Source organism: Diprion similis, chromosome 3 (genome assembly GCF_021155765.1).
Source record: "Diprion similis isolate iyDipSimi1 chromosome 3, iyDipSimi1.1, whole genome shotgun sequence".
Taxonomy (NCBI): domain Eukaryota; kingdom Metazoa; phylum Arthropoda; class Insecta; order Hymenoptera; family Diprionidae; genus Diprion; species Diprion similis.
Genome location: NC_060107.1, coordinates 12,572,337 through 12,597,257, shown reverse-complemented (window position 1 = coordinate 12,597,257; position 24,921 = coordinate 12,572,337). Strand labels below are relative to the sequence as shown.

Below are 24,921 nucleotides of genomic sequence, written 5' to 3'. Positions count from 1 at the left end.
ACATTGATTCCGAGTAATGGAATTTTGTACCCCAAAAAAAGTAAGGCTAACCCCTTTGGATATTCAGTGAAAATTTCACCGATTTTGAATAGTGCTGCAATTGATTCGATGAGGCGCTATTCTGACGTAATTTTGCAAAAAAAAACGATAAACCGCAGGCTCAATGCGCTGCGAGCAATGGATCGAAAGTTACAGCCGAAAAACCGGAGATTTTCGTCGTCATTTCCCTGCTGTTGGTCCGACGCTCTTTTTCATGTTTTCTGAGTTCCTGGGGGTCGAATTACTCTAGAAATGGTCATATAAAACGATTCCGGGACGGAAAATTTTCGGCTCCAAAAATGAGCAAAAAAGTAAGGCTTACCCCTTTGGATTTTTGCCGAAAATTTAGACGATTCTGAAAAGTGCTGCAATTAATTCTTTCAAGCACTATTCCGACGTAATTTTGCGAGAGGAATCGATTAAGCGCAGTCCCTATAGGCTGCGAGCAACGCATCAAATGTTACAGCCGAAAAATCAGAGATTTTCGTCATCATTTCTCTGCTGTTGGTCCGACGCTCTTTTTCATGTGTTTTCTGAGTTCCTGGGGGTCGAATTACTCCATAAATGGTCATACAAATCGATTCCGAGACGAGAAAATTTCGGCTCCAAAAATGAGCAAAAAAGTAAGGCTTACCCCTTTGGATTTTTGGTGAAAATTTCACCGATTTTGAATAGTGCTGCAACTGATTAGATGAGGCGCTATTCTGACGTAATTTTGCGAAAGATAACGATCAACCGCAGGCTGAATGCGCTGCGAGCAACGGATCGAAAGTTACAGCCAAAAAACGAACGACGTATTTTCTTCATTTTTCTGCTGCCCGTCTTCTTGTCGTCATTTCTGTCCTGTTGGTCCTACGCTTTTTTTGCTGTGTTTCTGAGTTACTTGGTGTCGAATTAGCTTAGAAAGGGTCGTACGAATCGATTCCGAGACGGAAAATTTTCGGCTCCGAAAATCAGAAAAAAAGTAAGGCTAACCCCTTCGTATTGTCGGCGAAAATTTCGATGATTCTGAAAAGAGCCGCAATTGATTCTTTGAGGCGTTATTTCGACGTAATTTTTCGAGAGAAATCGACTATTCGCAGCCCCAATACGCTGCGAGCAACGGATCAAAATATACAGCCAAAAAACTAAAGATGTCGAGGAATCGATCGCGTGCAGTCTGTTCACGAAATCAGCCACTCCATCCCATTTTTCAATATTCCCTATTATATTACACTTCCAATTAACAATTTCAGAGTCTTACATTCTTTGAATAAAAAAATCTCATTAAGATACATTGTCGTAATTACGTGAGTTTGGATGTGCGGCATTATGCAGTTATGTCGGTACCATAGAACTAGATTTTTCCCGCCGACGGCATGTCGCTGCAGTGCACTGCAGTGTTAAAATCCAGCCTCACATCAGTTACGACTCGGATGGTAAATGAACACGCCAAAAACATTTGATCGGTAATAAATACATTACAGTGTATTTTCTAGGTTCTCCTCATGTGAGGCTAGATGGAAGCAATTGAATGGAAGTTCGATGCTAGCGTCACTTTGAGAAGTCTTCAACCAGTAAACTACACCAACCAAATGCGATGCTTCAGAGAGTCGAAGTGTGGAGTTATGTTTGGTTATATTTACTAAACGTCACTAGTATACGACCAACGAAGTACCGTTCAGCAAATAGATCCTGCTCGATTATAATTTCTGGGTTAAAAGTGACGACGATTAACGTAGAAAATGCTCGCACTCAGAGAGTATGCGAGTAGCGATGATAACAGTGAATCCGAAGAAGCGCCAAGTGTCCATGAAACAGAGACTGAGGTTAACGATTCGAAAGTTCCTACTGACGAAGAAGTACATTTGAAACCATTGCCTGGAGGGAAATCCATATCTTCCCTCGCCCTTCAAGTCAGATTAGCCCCAGAAGTTATTCCAACGGTAAATAAATATATTTATGTCACCTTGTGATCGAATTGGCATTGTTAATTATAAAATTTTAATTATTTATTAGGGTACAGAATTATGCGTCCGACACATAGATTCTACGTCGAAAGAGGTAATGCACAATCCTAAATTTGAGGAACTCTTTGCACCTGATGTAGGACCGGATAATCCGTTCAAAACGCAGCAGCAGAGAGCGACAAAAAATATGCTCTCTGGATACGTAGAACAAGCACATATCAGTGAATTTCAGTTCGAAAACCAGCGTCGAACTTTTGCTAGTTACGGTCAGTATTACGCATGATTTTTCCTTAGGGTGTTTCGATACAAAATTTTCATTCCGAACTCCACCTGAAAAACTTGTCCATAACATAAATAAAATTTTCTCCAACGGATACCGACGTTACATCCAATTTTACTTAAATAGTATAAAATAACTTTCAATTTGTTTTTTCAATTGTCATCACTGAGCCGCATTTTCTTGACATCTATAGCTCAAATGGTTCGCAAGTTGTGATACTCAGGTCAGTTTTGTGCATAAAATAATCTCTAAATGTATTTCGTGGATAATCCACTGGCTTTACAATACAAATCTTTATGGCAAATTTGTAGGCAATTCAATTCTTTATAAAAATGCTCAGTGGCTTCACAAGTTACGAGTCTTGAAAGTTAACGTTGTGTAAAAGTTCCTTTTTAAATGTCTTTAGTGCCTAAATTATTGAGTGTACAACAAAACCCTGAATGGCACTTTTCGGAAATGACATTCTCTAGAAAATCCCACCACGATTAAGTTTACATCAGTAAATGCAGTGGAGTATTAAGAATTTGAAAAAAATGAAATCTATTCCATGCTATTTAATGGGGAAACATAGAATTTTGATAGCAAATTTTTCAAATTGCATTTAAGCGATATCTTTCCGCTCGGATTTTTCTTTGGCAATATACAAGTTTATCAGGTGGGTGTGAAAAAAAAGTTCATTTCAAACTAAACACCCTATTGTTCATCAATTCTGTAACCCTTGAGAGTGAAGTTTATTTAAAGGGAAAACTTTCATTTATCAGGTTACGCACTGGATCCAACAGTTGATGGTAGTACAGAAGAAGGAAAAACTCTCGTTGGCGCAAAAGAGGCTGCCGAAGAGACTGGAGCAAAGACAGTATTTGAGAATACAGAATTGAGGCCTGCAGACAAAAGAAAAAGAAACAGAAACAATGATCCAGCCGATATTGAAGGATTCTTGGGTCCTTGGGGAGGCTATGTAGACGAAAGACGAGTGATAAAACCTACCGAGGAGGAAGCTGCTGAACTTGAAGAGATCTTAGCCAAAAGAAATAAGAGGGGCAAACAGACCGAAGATAAACCCCTTGAAGAGAAGACTGTGCTGCACAGTGAGTTTGATTTGCTGATCATCATCTATCTGGAATCCTGATTGCTGAATTCTTGCTCGATGTCGAATACATCATTATTAACTCTTTTTCAGTCAAAGATAGTGTGGATTACCAAGGTCGATCATTCTTGCACGCACCACAAGATGTGGGTGTCAATCTACGGTCAGAATCACCACCCGATCGATGTTTCTTGCCAAAATCCCAAATTCACACTTGGGAAGGACACACCAAGGGTATTTCTCAAATTCGGTGGTTCCCACGAACGGCGCATTTGCTTCTTTCCTGCAGCATGGACTGTAGAGTCAAGGTGAGCAGCCAATAGAGCACAATGCCTCATGCTGTAACTAATGTTTTATTTATTCTCACAGCTGTGGGAGGTGTACAAAGACAGGCGGTGTGTTCGTACTTATTATGGACATCGACAGGCTGTGCGAGATGTCAGTTTTGACAATGATGGAAAACGGTTTCTGTCTGCCGGCTATGACAGATATGTTAAACTTTGGGATACTGAGACTGGGGCTTGTCTCAGCCGTTTTACCAGTCGGAAAATACCCTATTGTGCAAAGTTCAATCCTGATCCAGACAAGCAGCATCTGTTTGTAGCTGGAACAAGCGATAAAAAAATCATTTGTGTAAGTAACATGAGTGTTGCAGTATGAAACGACCCAATTTAATTGATGTAACTTTCTCTTCATTAGTGGGATATTAGGTCTGGTGAGATTACTCAAGAATACGACAGGCACTTGGGTGCTGTCAACACCATTACATTCGTTGATGAAAATCGAAGATTCGTCACAACTTCAGACGACAAAAGTCTCAGAGTGTGGGAATGGTATGTTAGAAATGAGAGGGGTTAACCATCTTCAAAATGTGGTTTACACCACTCGTGAAATCATCAGAAATCTTGTGAAATATTAAAATTCATTACAATCTTATGAAATCATTGGTAATCTTTGGAATTCCGTGAAATTTGTTGGAATCCTTTCAAATCTAAAGGATATATAAATATTCTGTTGAAACCATTTGAATGTTTTAAAATCTTTGAAATCATGTGAAATTTTTCTAAATCGTGCATTCCTGAAATCTGCGGTACACAGAAATATATGAATGGTTAGCCCCACAAGAAAACTTTGTTTAGCACACTATGAGCACAATTCTCAATATTATAACTGAAAATACATTTTGTAGGGACATTCCGGTAGACATGAAGTACATAGCCGATCCGACAATGCACTCGATGCCAGCTGTTACTCCATCTCCAAACCAAAAGTGGCTGGCCTGCCAAAGTATGGACAATAAGATCGTGATATTCTCGGCTCTTAATCGGTTCAAAATGAACCGCAAGAAAACTTTTACCGGGCATATGGTTGCTGGATATGCTTGCGGACTCGACTTTTCTCCAGATATGAGGTAAGCCTTTGTACCGCTTGTACATTACGTAAGACTATGCAATTAATCGAGAATCGGTTAACTGAAACAGCCGATTTATCGATTTGCCGAAGAAACGATAAATTATAAAAGAAAACAAGATAATTAGATTAATTGCACAGCCCTATGGTGGGTATTCATTCCCTATGATTCATTTGTTATACGCATCAACATTATTTTATTTACAGCTATCTGGTTTCCGGAGACGCAGACGGTAAATGTTACATATGGGACTGGAAGACGACCAAACTGTACAAAAAGTGGAAAGCTCACGACGGTGTTTGCATCTCGACTCTTTGGCACCCTCATGAACCGTCTCGCCTTGCAACAGCTGGCTGGGATGGTAAAATCAAGTATTGGGATTAGAATCACAATTCAGTTGTATACGAAAATGAAAATAAAATGAAGAAACAATTTGTATATTGTATAACTAAGCGTAATATCGAACATGTACATAAATTGACGATTCTGTTTCTTTTCTACTTGAGTACATACTGGAATTCCTTGTAACTTGAAACTGTATCACTGGTTAGTTTGCATTATTTTTTATCAGATAATGAATTTTATTGAAGAAATCAATGATTAGTGTCATTTTATTTTCCCATCCGTTATTTATTCGTCTACTACCAATGGAGTTTCTTCGCCATTATGGGAGAAGAAAATCGAGACAATCTGTAAGGGATGCGTCCACCCTTACACACTTGACTTTTCAGTCAATTTTGGATAACTACCATTGATGCGAGGAGATTCAAGAATAACCAACAATTGTATGATTAAATAATTTCAGTACGTTTGTCGTAATTTTATCGAATCTTTTCACGTATTTAGTTCACAACTCACAGAGTCTAGTCTCAACTAAATTCTTTCTATTTATGGTGAAGACTACGTATCAGAATAGAATGTGTACCAAACATCATAAGAATCGTACTGTCAGTTTAGAAGTGATCGTGAGAAAAGTGTTGAAAGATATTGCAGTTTCGAGTTAAATTCGTGAAGTCAAACAATTACCGACCATTTTTCGAAATTCGAATTTCGCTTAATTTGAAGACAAATCTAGTATCTTTCGGCTGTATAATCAATTGTTATTCGCGAGCCTTCTGTATCAATAATAGTTATTCAAACTAATTCGAAAATCAAGCGCGAATGTGTGACCAGTGTAACCACCCCCTCAATTAAGTTACCGCACAAGATAGTGTACGCGTAAAAATACACTCATTTAATAGAAAATATAGATTATAAATAAATTTCACATTTCTTAAAATTAAAATATACATTCATGCACCCCAATCCACCGTACTAACTCTGAATATACGTGAGAATCAGTTTCCGATGCATGTGTTAAGATCCTAACAATAATTGGGCTGCATTCAAGGTACATGGATCAATATGATAACGCCGAGGCGCCGCGCGCCGCCGTAGTTGGCGGATTTTCCTTCCGTTCATTGCGTTTTGTTATAGTTTTCAAAAGACGGGTACCGCGTCGTCGACGAACGCGTAACAGCGTCTCCGTGCCCCCGTTGTGCTGTTTCCCAACTCGTTGTGATGATTTTCCGAATATTCCGCGTCATTCTCAGTAGTTCGCAGTAACTACATATTCGTGCAATCCTTCGAAAGGTATAAAAGAACCGAGTCTTGATATCCCGAAACGCAACTTGCTGATTCCATAAATAATTATTCTTTCCGTTCCATGGTTGAAATTTTTGTTTTCTTTTGCAATGCGGTCAAAACTCCCATTTTTTCTGAAATGCCTTGAGAAACTCTGAATAATATTCGTGGATCGAGAGATTTTCTCAGACGTTCCTTGTTTTGTGTACCTAATAAATATGCTTTATACCCCGAGTATGGAAATTTTCATCAGGCTCAGACAAGGCCATGGCAGGCTTACCTTGCCGCTTGACCAGGTACAAGTCAGGTTACCTGGTCAGGGCCAGACCAAAAATATAACGTGCCGTTCCAGAAATGCCCTGATCAGGCTTTGTAAGTTCAGGTACGATGGTCAGACCCTAATCAACAACGTAGCTCATCAGACGTTTGTACGGGCAGGTTGAGACACTGCATGATCAGACTCCAGCAATGATTGTTCAGATATATTAATTTTGAAATAACGTAACAAATTATTTAGTTTCATACAGATGGAAAGCTCAGGCTACCAAAAATGAGCAGCCGATCAGTATATGTAGGTAGACATCTACCAGAATAATAAACTACAAAATGTTGTATCATTCGATTTGCAGGTGGATGGCCACAGTTTATTACAATTCATTTCATGTTTTCATCATGAGAACGTCAAGGACTTTCATGACGCCTAGTGGCCTCTTGTGGTACTTGCAATGTGTCGGGTTTACATTTAGTCAGGGATAGATCAGGTGCGCCGTAGTAGAATTTGCCTGACCTGAGCCCACTCAGGGCTAAATCAGGCAAGTCCTACTCAGACATGCCTGTTATTAATCTGACAAGGCCATGTCAGGTGCACCTTAATGAGGGATGCCTGATTTCAACCTGATCAGGAGCTGCTGGGACATCAGGCGAGCCTGATCAAATTTCTACTTCGAACAGTGATATTAATAGATCCAGGAACTAATTTATTTCTCTAATATAATGAAGCTTTTTTAAATTTGATATAATCGCTGGTTCGTACAGAATTTAGAATTGTACAAAATGTGGTATAAGAACATAGAATACGGTTTGAATGTAGCGAAGAAATATTCATTTTACTATCCCAACTGATCCGAATTAGTTTAAAATTTGCAAAATTATGATTTCTTTCAATGTTACGTCAGGTTAATGTTACGAATTTCAACTCATACTGCCATCCGTATAATTAACATACAATGAAGTTGGCTTAATTTCAATGATACAAGAGAATGGTGGGAATATTAAAAAACAACTAATATGAGGATCGACAGCTTGGCCATTGGGTTACTACTGAACAAATGTATAATCAGTTAATTTCCTAATGTTCTCAGACGAATCGCGTTATTGGGATGTCGAAGATGAATGGAGCGAGCTTAGGATATTCATACCATTTACCTTCTGGAGGTTGGAACTTCAAGATCAGAAATGCACTCTCTCAGTTCAGCGATATCTTCAGCGAATTCAACAAGTACATTGCGCCAGCCTACCACCATGACCGTTGTGAAAGGTTAGCACAATTCTTTGAACACTTTCAATTAATTCAATCACAATAAACTTGACGAAACTATTTGACCATTGCATCTTCGCACCATTTCAGATCTGTCCAAATGCGATTGTACTCGATGCACAAGCGTGAATTTGTCATGGTTTTCGTTGCGTTCTTCGCGTGTTTTGGACTCGCTGTATTCATTGGCCTAGCAGGTATTTTGCGCAACAAACTTGAAACGAAACTCAATTTAAGAAATGACACCCTTGATCATGTCTTCTACTCATAGGTCCACCGATAACTTCAACCACGGAGCAAAAGGCACATTTGAATGGCAGCGAAATGGCCACAGGACCATACATCATGCGCACACCTGCCCTTTCTACTTACAGCCAGCAGCTTTGGGTCATTGCAAAGTTGTCCACCTCCAACGTCGACAGTAAGCAGACTTTTCAGTCGTCTTTAGCGTAGTGCTTTCGCTTTTGGAATTCATGTTTCAACATTTCTCAGATGAAAGATACGACGAGAGTTTTCAAGTCAGCGTCTCCATCGACGGTCAAGTGTCAGACCGTAAAGCTGTATCCATTTTAGCACCGGAAGCTGGCCACAACAGGTATAGTCAGATAATTTTGTGTTTTTTAATTTAACAGGTAATTACTTTTCCATCTCAAATTTCATGCTATTCATTCTCCAGGACGAGGCACCTCAAGTGTGAACGCCAATCTTGCGAGGAGTTAGTCGTGGTGCACCTCGGTTTTCTCGACTATTCGCATTACATAATCACCGTGCGTTTCCACGGGCTAGAAAGTTTTTATCAGCGATACATCATTCGTGACCTCACATTCTATGTTAGTGAGAATGTATCATTGTCTTCATAGAGTTCTCATTTCCGTTATCACTTCATTACTACCGACGTTTTCTTCCACAGTTCAAGAATTACAATCCGGCATTCACGCAGATTGAAATATGGTTCAGGTTGATCTTTCTTCTGGCAACTTTCGTAGTGACGGTATATCACGCTTTTTATTACAATAACATTGGACTTGATCACATTACTGCAATTATCGTAACATCATGGTATTGTATTATATATTTTAGTGTTGGTTTGGTCATTCACTGCGAAAATATCCTGTTCACGATTGGTCCATTGAACAGAAGTGGTTGTCCATTCTCCTGCCACTCCTGATTCTTTATAACAGTAAGTTTTTCACTTGGTCATGATCGTTATTCCAATAAAAAGGTAATGGTACAGGGGTGATAATGAATAATGTTAGTTTTGAACATTTGCCATTTCACTGACCACTGTTGACCATGTGACTGACGGAAAATATAGCTGTGTTAATATTTACTCTTGCGTAAAATACTCAACGTTAGATGTTGAGATTTATTGTCAATTGATGATAAAATTGTAATCTCTGGTCCTAGATCCACTTTTTCCAATGACTTTTTTGGTGAATTCTTGGGTGCCTGGAATGCTCGATGCCATACTGCAAACAACCTTTTTGTGTGCTATTCTCATGTTTTGGCTCTGCGTCTACCACGGTCTACGACAGGTGCGCTTTTAAACTGCAATGGCTTCATTAAAATCATCATCAAAATTAACGTGTGAGCCAGGTAAACCTAGATTATCAAATGTCAAAAGTTCACTTATTCATTTGTCTATTTTCATTTAGAATGAGAGGCGACTGGCCACATTTTATCTACCCAAACTGCTAGTAGTCGGAATGCTATGGGGTGCAGCCCTAACACTTGCCATGTGGTTACGGTGCACAGAACTTGAAGACCCTACCTACAATTATGTTCTAGACACTTCAAATTACTACGTAAGTTTGTCTTTTTCAAGTTTATCGTCAATTGGTCCTAACAGCGGAAATTTCCAACGATTCCTTAATCAACAAATGTTCATTTAACATTTTCAGGGGTTCAAGGTATTCTTCTTCACAATTGGAGGGGTTTACGTGGCATATCTACTTTTGCTGATACTACAAGCGTACAGCGAATTGCGCTCGATGCCTTATTTCGGTAACACCCTATAGCAATTAATGTTTACTATTTTCTAACTGACGAGGAGAGCATCAGACTTCTGGGTCATAGATTGTGGTGAAACTGCCAAGGTTGTTTCCTGGGCATAGAATATTAAGATTAAATTTTAAGCCCAAAAAACACCCCCAGAAGGTGCAGCAGAAATCATGATCTGGATGTTTGATTATTACTTTTCCTGCAAGTATTTATTTCAACTCTGTTTAGATATTCGAAAACAGCCTCTTCTGGTTCTCGTAACACATGTTTGTGCAGATTTAAGGTTGCGATTCCTGACGCTTTTGGCTGGCGTTGTTGCCGGCGTCTGCACTTTGGTAACAACACGACATTTTGGGACTGGTGTATTTGAGGACAGCTTCGCTTCCAGACTGTCGACGTACTACAGAACTTCCGCTCAGTTTATGGCACTTTATGGCCTCCTCAACTTCTATCTCTACACAATGGCCTATGTCTACGCACCGGCTCTACAGCAGGTGTATGGGCAACGTGAGTAAAAATGAACACAATCAATATTCAATTGTTTACTGTCTGTAGGAACAGCACTTGAATTAACTTTCTGGTCGATTTTCAAGTTTTGCCAACTGTTATGGCTCTAATTTTCTTCCCTTTACGTATATGGAATCAAGCTACTAGATTATGAATTCGGGTGAAATTAATAGGGGTATTTCTTTGGTCCAAAATATAGAGCCCTTGATACGTAGTTTCATCTAATGGGTGTACCTTCGCTCAATTTACAATAGATCAGCTCGTCGAAATTCATAGTTACTTCACATAGTTCTGAAATAATATATCCGTTCGTACTTGAATCTATATGAAATCTCATATAATTCAAACTTCATAAAAGGACAATGGAAATTAAAATTTAAGGCAAAATGCTAATGTACTCATTTGCAAGCGGAGTGAAGAGATGCATATTAGGTGAAACTACATATCACAGACTCCACATTTTATATCACGAAAAAGCCCCTAGAAGTTTAAACAGAATCCATGATCCAGAGGTCTAATACTCTTCTTGTTGCTGGGAATTCTTTATATGTGTTCCATCTTTATAGATTCTTCGATAACAAAAGACAACCCAGCTTTTTCTATGATTAACGAATCGGACGAAGATGTAATCTATGGTTCTGATGAGGAGAGTCGTCGGCCGTTGACTCGGCCGCCCCGAAATACCGACGACAGTGACTGAGGTGGCAAATTTTTCACACTTATACCTCAAAAGAGGAAATAGCCTTAAAAAGAAGATGAAGGTGGTGATGAAGGAGAAGTCAATGATGACACAGAAGTAGAAAAAGAGGCAAAGGAAACAGAAGAAATATGAAGCAGGCGTGGAGTGAGATGTCAGAATGAAAACGGTATAAAGAGCAGTTTAGTTTGTTCATGGAAATATTGTTGTTCGTGGTTGTCTTTTGACATTAATGAAGATGTCTTTTGGCATCGATCTGTATAAATATATTATATCTTTGCTGTTTATTAAAAACCGCTTGGGCAGCTGTTACACAGTTCGATAAGCACTCTCTGTTGATATCGCCTTTGTACGATCATTATTATGACCTTTCGCAATTATATATTGAAATCAAAGGGCGAATTTCCACAGGATTTGAAATCATGCGTATAATATTCCATCAAAAAATTCATTATTTCCGAAAAAGAATGGTTTAGTTATTTTACAACCTTATGTCTTTGCTCGTTAAACGATTTTCATTATACATAACGCATGATAATTGACCACAGAGAATTCAATTACATGTTTAAAAATACACTAGCATATCAAAATATAAAACTTGCTTACCTTAAATGATATATTTGCCAAACTTAACTTCTAACAAGTAAATAAATTAAAAAGAAAGAAAGTTGTACCTAAACTTACAAGCAGACGAGCTGCAGACGAGAAAAACGACCCAGTTTGTGGAACACTGCAGTAATAATTGATTTTCAACTTAAGTATACATGATACTATAATATTAATCGTCCATGTCCACAACAGGGGAGATCTGCAAAAAAAAAGCATAAAAGTACAAGTCAACTAGAAAGCATTTTACCAAGTTCTTGGATTAAGTTTTAAAATAACTGTACGACTCACATAATATTCTACGTAACACGTGTGGCCATCTTCTGCTTTGACCTTGTACTGGAAACAGAGCAGCCCATATTTGTCTGTTCTTATTGACACAATAATAGCACAGGATAATGGTTTCATAGCTGGTTTGAAATGAGTTAGTTTATAACACGAACTGGCCGTTGTGCTGCACTGAAAACTTTCTATAAGGTTACTATCACGAGGTACTTCAACTTGGCACTCTCCAGCTATTCCATCTGTGCTTATTCTCAAGTACGGTGGTTCAGGTGATAGTAATAGCTGAAAAAGAATTTTAACATTCGTCAATCACTCATTGAAGACTAGATTAGTTGGTTTGGATTGGTAAACTGAGGGTGAATGGACTGTACCATCTGAACCACAAATTAGAAAAAGAGAAAACAATGTCGTTGTGGTAAAAATGTTTAACACGAATAAAAGAATATCTTTTTCTATCAAATAGAAATCAATCTGAACAAATTCGAATGAAATGAGCCTAAATATAAACAATTTGAGATAAGGTCTTATCATTAGAATGATCAAACTCTAGTATTTTTGATCCAGTTCTGATTAATGTTTTTGGCATTATTTTGTTCATCTTAGAAATCTCCAATCCAAATAAAAACAAAGTTGTGTTTAGATAGGGTTTAATAGACGTTTATCAACAATTACATTTGTGCATTGTTACTCCACTATAATGTAAAATTTTGTGAATCTTTTATAGACAATATCAGAGTCTGGTCAGCGAGCAAAGCGAGACCAAAAACATTAAGAATTGAATCCAAAATACTTATCATTCATTATTTTGACCATTCTTATTATAAAATCCTTTATAAAATTGTTGATATCGTAGTTAACGATACTGTAATCTGCTCAAATGTATTTCTATTACAGAGTAGGAATGTTGTTTCATTCGTATTTACCATCACTGGCACAAATTACATTGTTGGAAATTGTTTGAATGATTCTATCTATTTTCCCAACTTTGAATTCATATGATACAGCCGATTTGTTATGAATGAATTACCTCTATCACATCACAGGTTGGATCTAGCTCCGACAAAACGTCTTTGAGTAAATCAGTTTTGAGTAATACTTTGTTTAATACATTATCTTGAGCAAGATTGAAATCCAGTAGTTCATCCGGTTCCTGAGTTTTTAATGAACAATCAGTCACTATACCGTTTTCTTCAATGAGTACAGTTACAGGATACCCAACACCCTGCAATTCAGATCGAGTTGTAATCCGATTTCGTTTTCACGGGACAAACCTTGTGGATTCTTCTACCCACCCTGTAGAATAATTGCAGAGCAACCGAACTACCCTGAGTGTTTATTTCTCCCCAAAACATACACAGGCATTCGACTAATACTGACAAATTAATTCTGAATATCACATCCTCTTTCAAATTGAATTCCTCAAATATTTCTGTAGGAATATACGCACTTGCTTGCATACATTTTGAATCTTCAACCGTTACTTTCAGCCCATTGTATGTGCCAAAACATGTAGCGGTCTGAAATTATTATGAATTACACCATTAGTTTTTCGTTATACTAAATGCTGTTACAAATTTCATAAAAAATGGCATGCACACCTCTTTGAAGTTGACTGCTTTCAGTAGTTGAACAACAGTCTTAAGATTTTTCAGCTTTGCAACTAATTGGTAAATCGCAGTGTCCTGACTCATTTTTGTCAAAACGTTACCTGGAATCTCATCAAATCGCGAAACAGCGGTGATGCGATTTCTTGGACAGAAAGTTTCTTGTTATCAACAGAAGATAGCCAAGCTGCTAAAATATGTTTACATGTATGTTCTGCTTGATCGTTGAGAACACGGTACCTATAATGTATAATTTAATATTTTTCAGCCCTTGGGTGAAAAAACTTTCAGAAGTTCAAAAAACCTGTGCCGGAGTCTATTTATCTAATGGTATACCTAAACGATGCACAGCTGCAGAAATTAACTTCAGGAAATAACGTATATATTTCTCCAGAAATGCCCGTCACTTGCAATAGCCATCGAGCATCGTTTGCACTATTTCCTGGCTCAGATTTAACGCAAATCTTTTTTACTCTTTCCAATTCATGTAGTTCAAGAGCACGCTCGAAAGTTGAACCAAATATGCCGTAAAGTCGCAGCAATGATTCGTCAGAAACTAGCATTAAATAAACGGAATGAATTACATATGCAACAAAATAAGATTGGGAGATTTGAACAGTATTTGTCAAAAATTTCATGGCTATTTCTGGCAGGCTAATATTACAAGGAAATATATCATAAATATGATGTACATTTTTTTTCACTTGCAAACTTCTCAGAGACTTCACGCAGGACCTGCTTTGACGCCAGTGAAAAACTTGTGTCGGCCCCCTGAGGTTTGTTTTTAATTATAGGAAGAAAATTTCCCTCCAAAGACATGTCATCATGCTCGTTGTTCAACAATTAATGACTGTCATTATGGTCGAATACAAAGCTTGGGAATTCAACAGCAACTGTGGGTATAATCAATAAATATGTTCAAGGATGAACGAGTCGCGCCATCCGAATAAGTTAGGAAGAGATCAAAAACTTCCTCCAGCAATGTCATCAATTCTGTGTTTATGATCTGATTCCAATGTTTTTGAGCTTATTTTATTGACTATAGAATCGCTTTGGTAGCTGCTCAACAGAAATCGTCTGAAAAACATTCAAGAAGTCTTACATTGTGACATAGTTGTAATGTGTAAATGTAATTGTTGGTGAGCATCTGTTGTACCTACGGTACATACAGAAATTCATCATTTTAACAAAAGAATTTTATCCACTTTTAGTTAGGAAATCTCTGGAAATCTTTATCGTGAATAAAATGGACCTTAAAACATTGGAATGGGATAAAAAAAATATGAAGAAATACAGTCTTCAATAGTCTTAGCTTTTTTCATATCAATTTGCTCAAATTCATGTGTAATGCACAGTAGGAATATTTCTTCATTTGTCTTCACTATCATTGGAAAAAATAACGTTGCTGGAGATTTTTCAAGATTCTTTATTCTTTTCCTAATTTTTTTTTCAAACAGTAGAGCCCATTCGCTTTTAACCCTTAGGTTGCACTCTATGGTCAAAAGAACCCCGTGATTTTTTTATTGTAAATTCCGTATGAAAAACATCCAAAATAATTTGATTTGATCCAAGATAAGTAATGAACTATCGTAAAACTTGTTAATTCCAAAAATTCAACTTCGCTTACTCAAATAAACGCAGTGTCTCTATTTTTTTATTTTTTTTTAAATCGTAAGAGTTACCCAGTCAAGTTTCAGCTAAAAATATTACACATTCAGTGAGTTATGGTTGTTGAGTAGAATGATCCATTTTCCGATATTTTGTTTATTTGTGACACCAGTGTTATGCACAGGTGTGCAGTAGAAAGTAGAAATTTTATTTCCTACGGCCAGACATTGCTTTGAGTTAAAGTATGTGAAAATGACAGTTTTTCAAGTTACTGTAACTATACCAATGAAGTTCTTGATAAATATCTATTCTTAAAACTTTCATCGCATGGCCCAAAAAATTGTCACCATTTTCAAGAATTTTTCGAATGAAATCAATGAACTTATTAGGAAAATAAGCCGTTTTCCCAACGGGCTAATATGCCAAATACGGCACGCTACGCACCAAAGTGATCGTTGGACCATAAACGGCTACATTCAATGCATGTACATACATACATGACATACAAAACTCCGAACTCGTTGAAATGTTTGAATTCAACTGTCAGTTAACCCAAGAAGGACTACGTTCAAGTGATACAGAAATATATCGAAGAAAATTATCTCTTTTGTTTCCTAATCCAATCGTAACTTACAACTCTGCTTTAAGATTCAAAATATACTGAACAAAAACGAGGTAATCATCATAACTGAAATTTCTTTTAACCGTTCGAACGCTACAGTATATTCCGGAATGTTCCAACTGGTTCTCGCCTGTTCTCGCCTCGGTTGATGGTTGAACTCGCACTTCGCAGCAATCGTCAGAGTTGTCGAGCAGCCTGCGAGCGTAGCAAACTTACACGCAAAGCTTCGTGCGATGAGAAACAGGGGAAGGGGATAAGTAGATAGCATTTGTCTTGTGTGGTGCACCGTTCGCTGCATATTCACGGCATACAACTCACGGACTTACGCGAAACCTGCGCCAGTGAAGAGAAACTGCGAGAGAAGTGAGCTTAGCTCGTTAGTCATTCAGCATTCTGTCAAATAATTCGGAACATTGTTCACAAATCTGGTTGATTTCTGGCATTGTTCTTTAATTGGTGGATAAAAGAGTGACAAAAAACCGAAGAATATAAATACGTAGGTAACATAAATCACGCAGGCGATATCTGATTGGTAACGGAAGAGGTATGTATGTATGCGACAATTTTATTTATGTTTTACAATGGGAATACGTCGCGGGCTTGCACTAGTAATACATAAACAGTATGCTCAGCCTAAATTTGATAGAAAGCGTTGCGCTGTATTAGACGCGAACTTTGCACAGCAAATGACACGTAAAGTTTTCCCAAGTTTTTTCAGTAAGTTTTTCTTCTCGATTCGAAACGTTTTCAGGTTATGGATGAAGGTGCCCCAACATCTGAGTCAAAAGTTAGATATAGAGAAAAACCATTTAAAAAATTCCCAGCAATATTATTCGTGCCAATGATGGTGAACACGAATAAAACAACATTCCTATACCATATCAAAAATTAAGATAAGCAAATTCGAATGACACAACCTATCCATAATTATAAAAAAAAGCTTTTGTAATTGGATGGATCAAAGTGATTAAACTCTGGTGTTGTGGAGCCGATATTAATGGTTTTGGGCTTATTTTGGTCTCGATAAAGATTTCCAGAGATCGCTTGAACAAAAATTTATCTTAAGAATGAATAAAAATAGATAAGTGTAAGTATGGTACAATAGATATTTTGTTATCAATTACACTTGCACGTTATAACAATACCTATTGTGATCTAAGATTTCCTAAAAAATTTTCTATTGTCCTATTGCAGACAATATGTGGAGATCGGTATCACGTCAAAATCCCTTAGACTAAAATTTTAACCAAAACTACAACGTACCCCCTCGTACGACATATGTGTACATTTGTCGATATTTGTTGATATTTTGTTCTGGGATCCATTGTTATGCAATATAATGCCAAATTATCGTCTGTCGGAATATCCCTGGAAAAGGTTAGAATTATTTCAGCCTCCGTATGACAGGCGCACAACTGAAATTGTATTTCAGAGATATCTTGTCGGGAGATATTTTGGAACAGGAATATTCTGTCGAGGGTATTTTGGCCTGGAATCAATTGTTATGCAGCTGTGGGCAACTGATTAGCAAGGAAAATCAGCCGAAGAACATTAGAATTGCAACAAAAACACCAAAGTTTAATCGTTTTGAACGTATTGTTCCGATTGTAAAACTTCTCGTCAGATTGTTGATATCTTAGTATGTGTTGTTTCCAATTTCTTCAGATTAATTTAACTTACGTGGTAGGGATGCTATTTTATTCAAGTTCACTGTCAGGGTGACCATTGGTTAAGGAATACTGGAAAACCTGGAAGCGTCAGGATTTTGCGGAAGGTCAGGGAATTGTTAACTACATTTTTTTCATAGAAGTACATCCTACAATTTTTTGAAGCCTTAGATAAATTAGATCGAATGCAAATTCTTTTATAATCTTCGGAAGGTACTCTTCAAACTTTGAATATTCCTAAATATCAGCTTACAAACGATTGTTCGCATTGGCTAAATGGAACAGTGTGACCCAAGTAACAGTTTATACTTTCAGCCAAAGAAATTGTATAGAAAATACGTCTAATTTTCAATTTGCTATAACCAATTTATACGAATTGGCCAGGGAGAGTTAACCAATTTTTACTTGGAAAACCTGGAAAAGTCAAGGGATTTCGTAATGGAGATGTAGTGGCCACCTTGACTATCATTACCTACTGCAAACAATATTGCTCGAGATTTTTTAAACACTTTTTTTGCTTTTCCCTAACTTTTGATCCAGATCGTCGAGCCCATTTATCCACAATATTTCCATGTTAACCACAGAAGGAACAGCAATAGGAAGTCTTTGGAGCGATCAGATTTTGCAGTCAGCACTTACTTAATGTAGCTTGAGAATATTGAGCTCTAAAGTGAATTTATATGTATAGAAAAACATATATTTATAGGTAATTCATTATAAGTTGATCAATTAGGCCGAAAAGAATAACTGAATTGAGATATTGGGTAGTAATGGCTTTGCAATACCATCTAAACCCTCCGATGCAGAGTACGATGGGTGGAGCTAACCTCCATACTCCACAGTCTGTATTCCAACATATGATGGGTCAACAAAACTCGCCGCAACAAGGCGGACCTTGGTTGCAAATGCCACAGGTACCAGCGTTGTCTATGCCATGGAGCGTTCCAGCTTTGCAGCAACCAGATTTGATCAGGTTTACTGGTGAAAGAAGCCAGCCTGCCTACGGCACAATGTCGCTGCACCAAAAAAGAAAATTGAGCACACCAGATATCACAGACACGTAAGTGTCAACAGAAAATATTTTCTGCATCTAACGGACATCCAGAGTTCCCCAAATTACGGATGTGCCAAAATTTGTCTGTATAATCAAATATGTCTACCACATAAAATTTGACGGAAAACAAAATATATTAATACAGAAATGTGTTAAATGTTACAGTCGGCAAGTTAAGCAATTTATTACCGAAGAAAAGATTGCCTCACACTTTCAAGGTCTGCACATTAGTTCCAATTATCAAGCTCAAAATTCACCCCCTGCGACATCGACATCTCACTCGCCGCCGAATGTGTGCAATAATTTAGAATATATGAACTCAAATATGGAAAGCGCTGAGGGTGTAGACTTTGATCAAAATGACTGCAGAAAGCCTAGACTGGTCCTATCTGAGGAAGTTAGACGGCTACAAGAAGAGCCCCTAATTCCTGCCGCGCTATTATCTAAACTGTGAGTATGCTATCCTCTGTGCATAATAAAGTATTAGATTTTGCTCATTTTTGTGGAGTTTCCTTCAAAGATTTCAGAAGAATAAATAGTTTGTACGCAATAAGTAGAGTGAATGATTCTTCCACAGATACTATTATAAGTTTGAACTTATCGCCATTATCAATGCGTTAAGGGGTTATCCTACTAGACTAAACAGTCTAATTTTTAGAAATTAATTTCGGAAAAATTACTGACACTACATTAATAATTTTTTGATAAAAATTTATGTACTTATTCATTGTTAAGGAGTGTGTCCAAAAAATGTTATCGAAAAAAAAATATATAATTTGATGAAGATATGCCTCGTTGTGCCTTTCGATAGTTCTCGTGCGCGGTCAATCGTTGTACACGATATCAAAAATATCGGTGGTGTGACACAAAAATTAAAAATATGCTCATCGACTACATAGTATTGCCTTTCGATCAAGAGACTTTTCTTCCTTTTTCCTCTTTTATGACGGGGAAAAAAATTCCTGATTTTTTTTCAATGCTTTTAGCTCAAGAATATGTTGTATTTTTTTTTACATGGTAGCCACTCGTTAGGGAAAAATTGGAAATTGAAACAAAGTCAGGGAATTCTTGAATTGGTCAGGAAAGTCAGAGAATCTTTCAATTAGTCAGGCAAAAGGAATGGTGGTCAGAACGACAAAAAACTAAGCTTCTTCCCCGAAAAATGCAAGTTCGGAAAAATTGCATGCCAGAAATACTTAATTAATAAAAATCATGTTGAAAAATTAACTGCTTTTCAGTCGAAAAATCTCGGACTACACACGAGAGACATTTTCATAAATTACGTAGAGGAAACCAGTTTCCTGGGTATTTTTCTTCCATTAGCGTTGTGCACCTACAGAGATATTATAAATGGAGTGGACAAGCTGCAGGGGTTAGCATAGGTCGAAAGGATGTTCTAGTCTCTACAAAAGATAGTCAATCTTCGTAATAAGTACGTTTGCATATGGGTCTAAATATTACATTGAAACTTTCGTAAAAAAGTTGAAAATGTTCGTTGTAAAGATTTATGTAACAAAATAATTGAAAAAAAAGTATTTTTATGCTTATGCTCGGATGCGTATAAATTACTTTCCGTCACCATTATGAACATATTTTTGAATACCACTCAAATCATAGCTTCACTAATTAGTAATTGTTATTGGCACTATTACTTGGCACTTTAGTGGGGGGAAGGATCTGAATTTGATTATAGAAGATCAGGGAAAAGTCAGGGAATTTTTTTTTTTGCCGTTTACAGTGGCTACCATGGATTAATGAGTACTATTTCTTTAAATATGTGTACCAAATCTTGAGTCGTTTCATCGATTACACTGCTTTAGAAAAAATTGTTTCAAGAAAAACGTGTTTTCAAAATATTTTACAGTAAACAAATTTAGTTTATTTTGCCAGTTCTTTAACATCGCTAACTCGTATTGCATATAAATCTTGACCGTGCAAAATATTGTTTGAAGGGAAAAAATTAATACTTTCATATCGATAATTTCAATGTAGGGTAACCCCTTAACGATTCTTGGGTGCAGTAACTTGAATATTAATAAGAAAGTAGGAAAGAGCCAGACTTACTTGTGAAAGACTGTCTTTTTCAGTGAACGACCCTCAATGGCGCTAGTACTTTGGGAACCACCGAGTAAACACCTCGTCAGGGTATTACCGGTACCTCGAGATACATCAACGCGAATTCCAAACTTCCTTGAAGATGGCAACAATAACAATAATAATAGTAACAACAACAACAATAATAGCAGCGGTATAATAGATTTAAATCAATCTTCTCCACAACTCGAACCCATGGAGCTTTGAAAGAAGCTACGAAACAATTCGTATTTTTCGTCTTTATTCATTAGTACTAACAATAAGTTTTAATCAATAGCCATCAGAATTCTCGCATAATATCTGATCAAATCATTTTCTTTCTATATCTTCATCGCCTCTGCGAAGAATCTATCAATCATTGTTTGTCAATGATTATTAATGGCAATGCAAATGTACACTATAATATTGAAAGTGTTGAAATTACTGAATACTGTTACTTTTTATGGAAGCGATAGGATAGTTAACTACCCAAGTTAGCTGTAGCTTATATTATCGAATAAATTTTGTTACGTTTTCTCTCAATACTTAAGTTAGGATATAAGTTCAAATGTGAGAAATGAATTGGACCCGTTCAACTAAAAGTGACAATTGTGGTGATTTTTTGTGAGATCGTAAGAATATGTGAGGTACTCAAATACAGACAGCCCCAACAGGCAGTAACGGGATACTTGGCAACGACGGACTTGAACGGGAATTCGGGCGGAGCGAGGCAACCTAAACTTGTCACTGGATGATGAGGCCGACTGTAATAAACATACGCGAGTGTACGGTGAATTCAAGGGTGAATGTTGAAATGATTTCATTACGTTAGTCGGACCAGTGCAGTGGAAAATTCAGGTTCATATTCTATTTATGTATAATCTGTTTTACATTAAAACGTGGTTGCATGAAAATGATTGCATTGCATACTCTTTATTTTTTCCCTATCGAGCACTTTTCAATCAGACAATAATTGACATGATCTTGGAAGAAAAATTCACTATATTACTATATCATTGGAATTGTTTTTCATAACAGGATGTTAACAATTCTCCATACAAAATTAAATAAGTGTAGGACCTATTGTCTTTCCACCAACTTAACTTTTGCTGACATTACTTGCAGGAATGAGGGGTGCTAGATTTGCACCATCTTCCATTATGCTTTTCTTGAACGACGCAGCATCTTCGATAGGTTCTCCGTTTATAGCTGTAGCGCAGACATTATGCTCCAACATTGTAGCGTGATTCCCTTCAACGTAGTGCACTTCTATTTTTCCCCGGGTGACCTGTCGAGGAAATGAGAATTGATGGTAGCGAACAATTTAATATTGACTGTGGTGACTTCTGACGACAGCACATAACCAATGTCAGGAATTCGTGTGTGAATGATCCAAATACTACTATGATCTTCGCTTATCAAAGTGTTCTAACGATACTATGTCAAGGTAGCGAATGGACCAAGAGATCGGGGAGTTCTCAGAACATTTTCGAACTTTGGAAGACTCAGGAAAGTCTCTGGAGAGCCCGTCAAAACTTCATCAAATTCCGAGAAATTTTGTATAGATACTTTGATTTGAAATTATTTCAGTTGAGGTGTCCTGATCACCGGCAGATCTAACTGCAAATTGAATATTTTCCAGACATTTGGAGCAGAATTGTATAACTTTTGCATTATTTATGTTTTCGGAAATCTACCGATTAATTTTTCGATTTCTATGTACGTAACTGACGTGTCATCTGTTCGATTTAATTACACCATTCTCCACAAGTGATTCTCTATACTTCTGGCATTGACATGCCAGGTTCTCAGTGATACATCATCAAATATTGTCGGAATGAGAATTAAGAGTAATCAGAACCATAGATGCAAAACGTTTGCAGCAGCCTACCTTTTTCAAACCATAATCTTCCGCCATCGAACGTACAGAGTGAATCTTAGGCTTAAGTAAGATTATCGGTGTTTCTAAAAGTGGCAATGCTGAGATGTCGTAATTCAGAACTGCTTTGATTCGGTGGTAAATTGCAGAACATATTTCCTGCTGAATTTCTGGCGAGAAATTTAAATTTTTTGCTTCTGGCAACGTTTTCGTAAATGCTGCCAACTTACTCTCCCAGTTGACGCAATTTTGTAATTCCGCAGCAAGCTGAAACAACAGAGCTTTGTTTATTAATCTGATCAAACTTGTGCGTGTTCAAGCAATTTATATTCAGTAAAGCCTCGTCGATATATTCAGCATTTGCGAGGTACACGCAATCGTAGTAGGAATCACCAGAAAAAAATAAAACCTACCGTTGGGTTGACGGAGGGTGCGAGAATATCCATTATCCCCAAAAGTATATTAGATTGTAGCTGGTCATCAGTTTCCGCACTCAAATTTTGATCAACTATTGCTTTCAACAAATCGGGCGCGCCATCGATTAACACAAGACGACCATGGAGTCCTTCGGATTCTAAACGTCTCGCAAGCTCGATAGCCACTAAACTTCCGTAAGAATATCCAGCTATGACGAAGTCTCTGCGACCCTTGTTCCTTTCCTTGACATGCTGCAAGTTGTAAAACGACGTTTCAATTGCATCGAGATTTCGGAAATTGAAAGCTATTACGGTTGCGCATCACTTCGGAGAACAATTAATGATGTTTACCGGCAAGAAATAGTCAGCCATATCGCCAATCGATACAACGTTTGGAATAGTTGTCGGAAGCTGTAAGCAAGTCGTTGGAGATCTTAGTTTAGAAACCACTGGGTTAAATACGGTGTGGGTTCCTTCGATTCCCGGCAGTACAAAAACTTCTCCTCGTCTATCCTCTGCCTGAGTAGGCAGAGAAACGCAAATATCTTTATCGAGTTCCGTCGTTCCCAGAGTCCGCATTAATATTTTTATACCACCTAAATCGCGCGCCGTTTCTACGATCTTCTTGTATTTCGCACTCTCTTCCAACAATTTCACAGACAGGTCTTGCAGTTTCGCAAAACTGAGGGCGCGAATGTCTTGCGCAGTCATGAACACTTCGAATTCACGCTCTAAGGTTTGTTTAATTTCAACGGCCATCATGGAATCCATTCCGATTTCTGCCAAAGGCGTGTGCACACTGACAGTTTTGAGGTCCTTGAGCCCTGTTCAAAATACGTTCTTTTAAGTACAAGTGGAACTTGATATTTCATTAATTGAAACTTATCCAGATAAATTAGCAAGAAACTTTCGTCCCAAATTAAAGAAATCAACATTTTGACGGGTAAAAGATAACTCATACCTTTCAGTGCGGTGAATTCAAAGGAACACCGAACACAAGTAGTGAGTACATTCAGAGGAGTTCCGATTTTTTACGAAGAACTGATTGGGAGGGAAAGATCGGACGTTGGAAAATTAGTATCTTGTTTAGCATACCCATTATGTTAATGACTGTGTCGACAATGTTTGCAGCATCACCTCCAGCCGCCCTCTTCTCAGCAACAACCATGCTTGAGACTACGGTGGAATTTTGTCGTAGAAAACCATCCAGTTCTTGCAGGCATGAAGATATTCTCTGTTGCAAGGTGCCGCCAATGACAATTTCCTTGTGGTCCTCTTGCATTTCAGCGACTAGTCCGACGTCACCGACAGCTCCCCATTCAACGGCCAAGGCTGGGAGATTTTCAGCCGCTCTCGATTCGCAGATTCGTTCCATTATAGAATTGGCCATTCCGTAATTTGTTTGCCCTGCGTTTCCTCTACCGCAGGACACCGATGAAAATACGACAAAATGCCTGAGTTTTGGACACAAGATTCTGGAGAGTTTGTCCAACTGCTTAGTTGCCCAGGCTTTAGCTTTGAAGGACTCTTCGAATGATTCCACTGTTTGATTCTCACACAGGCCGTCTTTGAGTACCACCGCCAAGTTGAATATAGCATCTACCGGACCAAGTGCCGCTGCCTCTTTCAGAATAGCTTCGCACCCCTCGTGAGTCGAGGGATCTTTTCCGACAATTACGACAACCTCCACTCCCCATCCTTTCCACGTATTAATGCGCATACGTTGATATCCGGTGTTGATTCCTCTTCTCGACGTCAAAACTAGTTTCCTGGCTCCACGAACTGCCAGCCAATCGGCCAGCTCCAGACCGAATCCACCCAAGCCACCAAGAATAAGGTAGCTGCTGTCTGCTAAGCAATAGTAACGAGGTAGCGCCAGAGGAAGAGCTGGCGCATCGGTTGGATTTTCGTCACGGATTTTGACGAGTACCTGAAAGTGCGAAAGCAAAAACGAAAGTTCAAATTTAGTGTTTGCTGCC

At 37.9% G+C, this 24,921-nt stretch overlaps 7 protein-coding genes and 1 long non-coding RNA gene across 16 annotated transcripts in view; 4 read left to right on the top strand and 4 right to left on the bottom strand.

Moving 5' to 3' along the window:
* The first annotated feature begins 1,642 nt into the window (after positions 1-1,642).
* LOC124404504 (pre-mRNA-processing factor 17) lies at positions 1,643-5,263 on the top strand. Its single transcript, XM_046878673.1, has 8 exons — positions 1,643-1,964; positions 2,038-2,254; positions 3,030-3,356; positions 3,449-3,663; positions 3,725-3,988; positions 4,055-4,188; positions 4,545-4,766; positions 4,973-5,263. Exons 1-8 carry the CDS (start codon positions 1,764-1,766, stop codon positions 5,148-5,150), a joined length of 1,758 nt encoding a protein of 585 aa, XP_046734629.1. The 5' UTR covers positions 1,643-1,763; the 3' UTR covers positions 5,151-5,263.
* Positions 5,264-5,500: 237 nt separating this feature from the next.
* LOC124404503 (fatty acid synthase-like) overlaps positions 5,501-24,921 on the bottom strand; it is a 26,462-nt gene continuing 7,041 nt past the window's right edge. Inside the window, exons 12-17 of one of the 2 annotated variants that reach the window (XM_046878672.1) lie at positions 24,038-24,872; positions 23,294-23,766; positions 22,940-23,194; positions 22,539-22,793; positions 21,707-21,935; positions 5,501-5,511 (exon numbers count right to left, since the gene is read on the bottom strand). In XM_046878672.1, coding sequence (XP_046734628.1) covers positions 21,747-21,935; positions 22,539-22,793; positions 22,940-23,194; positions 23,294-23,766; positions 24,038-24,872 — 2,007 coding nt within the window. In that variant the 3' untranslated portion in view covers positions 5,501-5,511; positions 21,707-21,746. Of the gene's footprint in view, positions 5,512-21,272; positions 21,936-22,538; positions 22,794-22,939; positions 23,195-23,293; positions 23,767-24,037; positions 24,873-24,921 lie in introns of those variants that run through there. The other variant, XM_046878671.1, reaches the window with a different exon arrangement.
* LOC124404505 (transmembrane protein 181) lies at positions 6,139-11,467 on the top strand. 3 transcript variants are annotated; one of them, XM_046878675.1, is made up of 14 exons: positions 6,186-6,398; positions 7,565-7,651; positions 7,751-7,926; positions 8,017-8,120; positions 8,195-8,344; positions 8,416-8,518; positions 8,600-8,753; positions 8,834-8,914; positions 9,004-9,103; positions 9,331-9,458; positions 9,579-9,728; positions 9,825-9,927; positions 10,201-10,431; positions 10,998-11,467. In XM_046878675.1, exons 2-14 carry the CDS (start codon positions 7,649-7,651, stop codon positions 11,129-11,131), a joined length of 1,617 nt encoding a protein of 538 aa, XP_046734631.1. In that variant the 5' UTR covers positions 6,186-6,398; positions 7,565-7,648; the 3' UTR covers positions 11,132-11,467. The 3 variants fall into 3 exon arrangements, with proteins under 3 accessions (XP_046734633.1, XP_046734631.1, XP_046734632.1); XM_046878677.1 differs by lacking the exons at positions 6,186-6,398; positions 7,565-7,651 and adding an exon at positions 6,139-6,156; XM_046878676.1 differs by lacking the exon at positions 7,565-7,651 and having other exon boundaries at positions 6,187-6,398.
* LOC124404508 (cell cycle checkpoint protein RAD1) lies at positions 11,609-13,854 on the bottom strand. Its single transcript, XM_046878685.1, has 5 exons — positions 13,618-13,854; positions 13,312-13,536; positions 13,047-13,241; positions 12,026-12,301; positions 11,609-11,936 (listed from the first exon to the last, which is right to left on the bottom strand). The coding sequence occupies exons 1-5, from the start codon at positions 13,708-13,710 to the stop codon at positions 11,907-11,909; spliced, it is 819 nt and encodes a 272-aa protein (XP_046734641.1). The 5' UTR covers positions 13,711-13,854; the 3' UTR covers positions 11,609-11,906.
* LOC124404678 (zinc finger SWIM domain-containing protein 7-like) lies at positions 13,716-14,442 on the bottom strand. Its single transcript, XM_046879011.1, has 3 exons — positions 14,328-14,442; positions 13,960-14,179; positions 13,716-13,863 (listed from the first exon to the last, which is right to left on the bottom strand). Exons 1-3 carry the CDS (start codon positions 14,440-14,442, stop codon positions 13,716-13,718), a joined length of 483 nt encoding a protein of 160 aa, XP_046734967.1.
* Positions 16,150-21,693, top strand: LOC124404506 (putative uncharacterized protein DDB_G0289963). 6 transcript variants are annotated; one of them, XM_046878683.1, is made up of 4 exons: positions 16,150-16,216; positions 18,327-18,580; positions 18,740-19,024; positions 20,662-21,693. In XM_046878683.1, exons 2-4 carry the CDS (start codon positions 18,333-18,335, stop codon positions 20,873-20,875), a joined length of 747 nt encoding a protein of 248 aa, XP_046734639.1. In that variant the 5' UTR covers positions 16,150-16,216; positions 18,327-18,332; the 3' UTR covers positions 20,876-21,693. The 6 variants fall into 6 exon arrangements, with proteins under 6 accessions (XP_046734639.1, XP_046734638.1, XP_046734635.1 ...); XM_046878682.1 differs by lacking the exon at positions 16,150-16,216 and adding an exon at positions 16,224-16,397; XM_046878679.1 differs by lacking the exon at positions 16,150-16,216 and adding an exon at positions 16,224-16,397 and having other exon boundaries at positions 18,289-18,580.
* The window catches only part of LOC124404502 (fatty acid synthase-like), a 26,968-nt gene continuing 23,319 nt past the window's right edge, over positions 21,273-24,921 (bottom strand). Inside the window, exon 17 of the mRNA XM_046878670.1 lies at positions 21,273-21,656. The gene's annotated coding sequence lies outside the window, so the exon portion shown is untranslated. The remainder of the gene's footprint in view (positions 21,657-24,921) is intronic.
* LOC124404510 overlaps positions 21,805-24,921 on the top strand; it is a 17,031-nt gene continuing 13,914 nt past the window's right edge. Inside the window, exons 1-2 of the long non-coding RNA XR_006929012.1 lie at positions 21,805-21,937; positions 23,749-23,755. This is a non-coding gene — a long non-coding RNA (uncharacterized LOC124404510). The remainder of the gene's footprint in view (positions 21,938-23,748; positions 23,756-24,921) is intronic.

Coding starts and splice junctions, on each gene's coding strand:
- LOC124404504 (XM_046878673.1), top strand. CDS start 1,764: ATGCTCGCACTCAGAGAGTATGCGAGTAGCGATGATAACAGTGAATCC. Junction 1,965..2,037: donor CCCCAGAAGTTATTCCAACG/GTAAATAAATAT, acceptor ATTATTTATTAG/GGTACAGAATTATGCGTCCG. Junction 2,255..3,029: donor TCGAACTTTTGCTAGTTACG/GTCAGTATTACG, acceptor TTCATTTATCAG/GTTACGCACTGGATCCAACA.
- LOC124404505 (XM_046878675.1), top strand. Junction 8,345..8,415: donor GTCCACCTCCAACGTCGACA/GTAAGCAGACTT, acceptor AACATTTCTCAG/ATGAAAGATACGACGAGAGT. Junction 8,519..8,599: donor CCGGAAGCTGGCCACAACAG/GTATAGTCAGAT, acceptor TTCATTCTCCAG/GACGAGGCACCTCAAGTGTG.
- LOC124404508 (XM_046878685.1), bottom strand. CDS start 13,710: ATGAGTCAGGACACTGCGATTTACCAATTAGTTGCAAAGCTGAAAAAT. Junction 13,242..13,311: donor CTCTGCAATTATTCTACAGG/GTGGGTAGAAGA, acceptor TCTGAATTGCAG/GGTGTTGGGTATCCTGTAAC. Junction 12,302..13,046: donor CAACCTGTGATGTGATAGAG/GTAATTCATTCA, acceptor ATTCTTTTTCAG/CTATTACTATCACCTGAACC.
- LOC124404678 (XM_046879011.1), bottom strand. CDS start 14,442: ATGTCTTTGGAGGGAAATTTTCTTCCTATAATTAAAAACAAACCTCAG. Junction 14,180..14,327: donor AGTCTCTGAGAAGTTTGCAA/GTGAAAAAAAAT, acceptor ATTTAATGCTAG/TTTCTGACGAATCATTGCTG. Junction 13,864..13,959: donor TGCAGCTGTGCATCGTTTAG/GTATACCATTAG, acceptor TATACATTATAG/GTACCGTGTTCTCAACGATC.
- LOC124404506 (XM_046878678.1), top strand. CDS start 18,092: ATGTTAACCACAGAAGGAACAGCAATAGGAAGTCTTTGGAGCGATCAG. Junction 18,581..18,739: donor ACACCAGATATCACAGACAC/GTAAGTGTCAAC, acceptor TAAATGTTACAG/TCGGCAAGTTAAGCAATTTA. Junction 19,025..20,661: donor GCCGCGCTATTATCTAAACT/GTGAGTATGCTA, acceptor TGTCTTTTTCAG/TGAACGACCCTCAATGGCGC.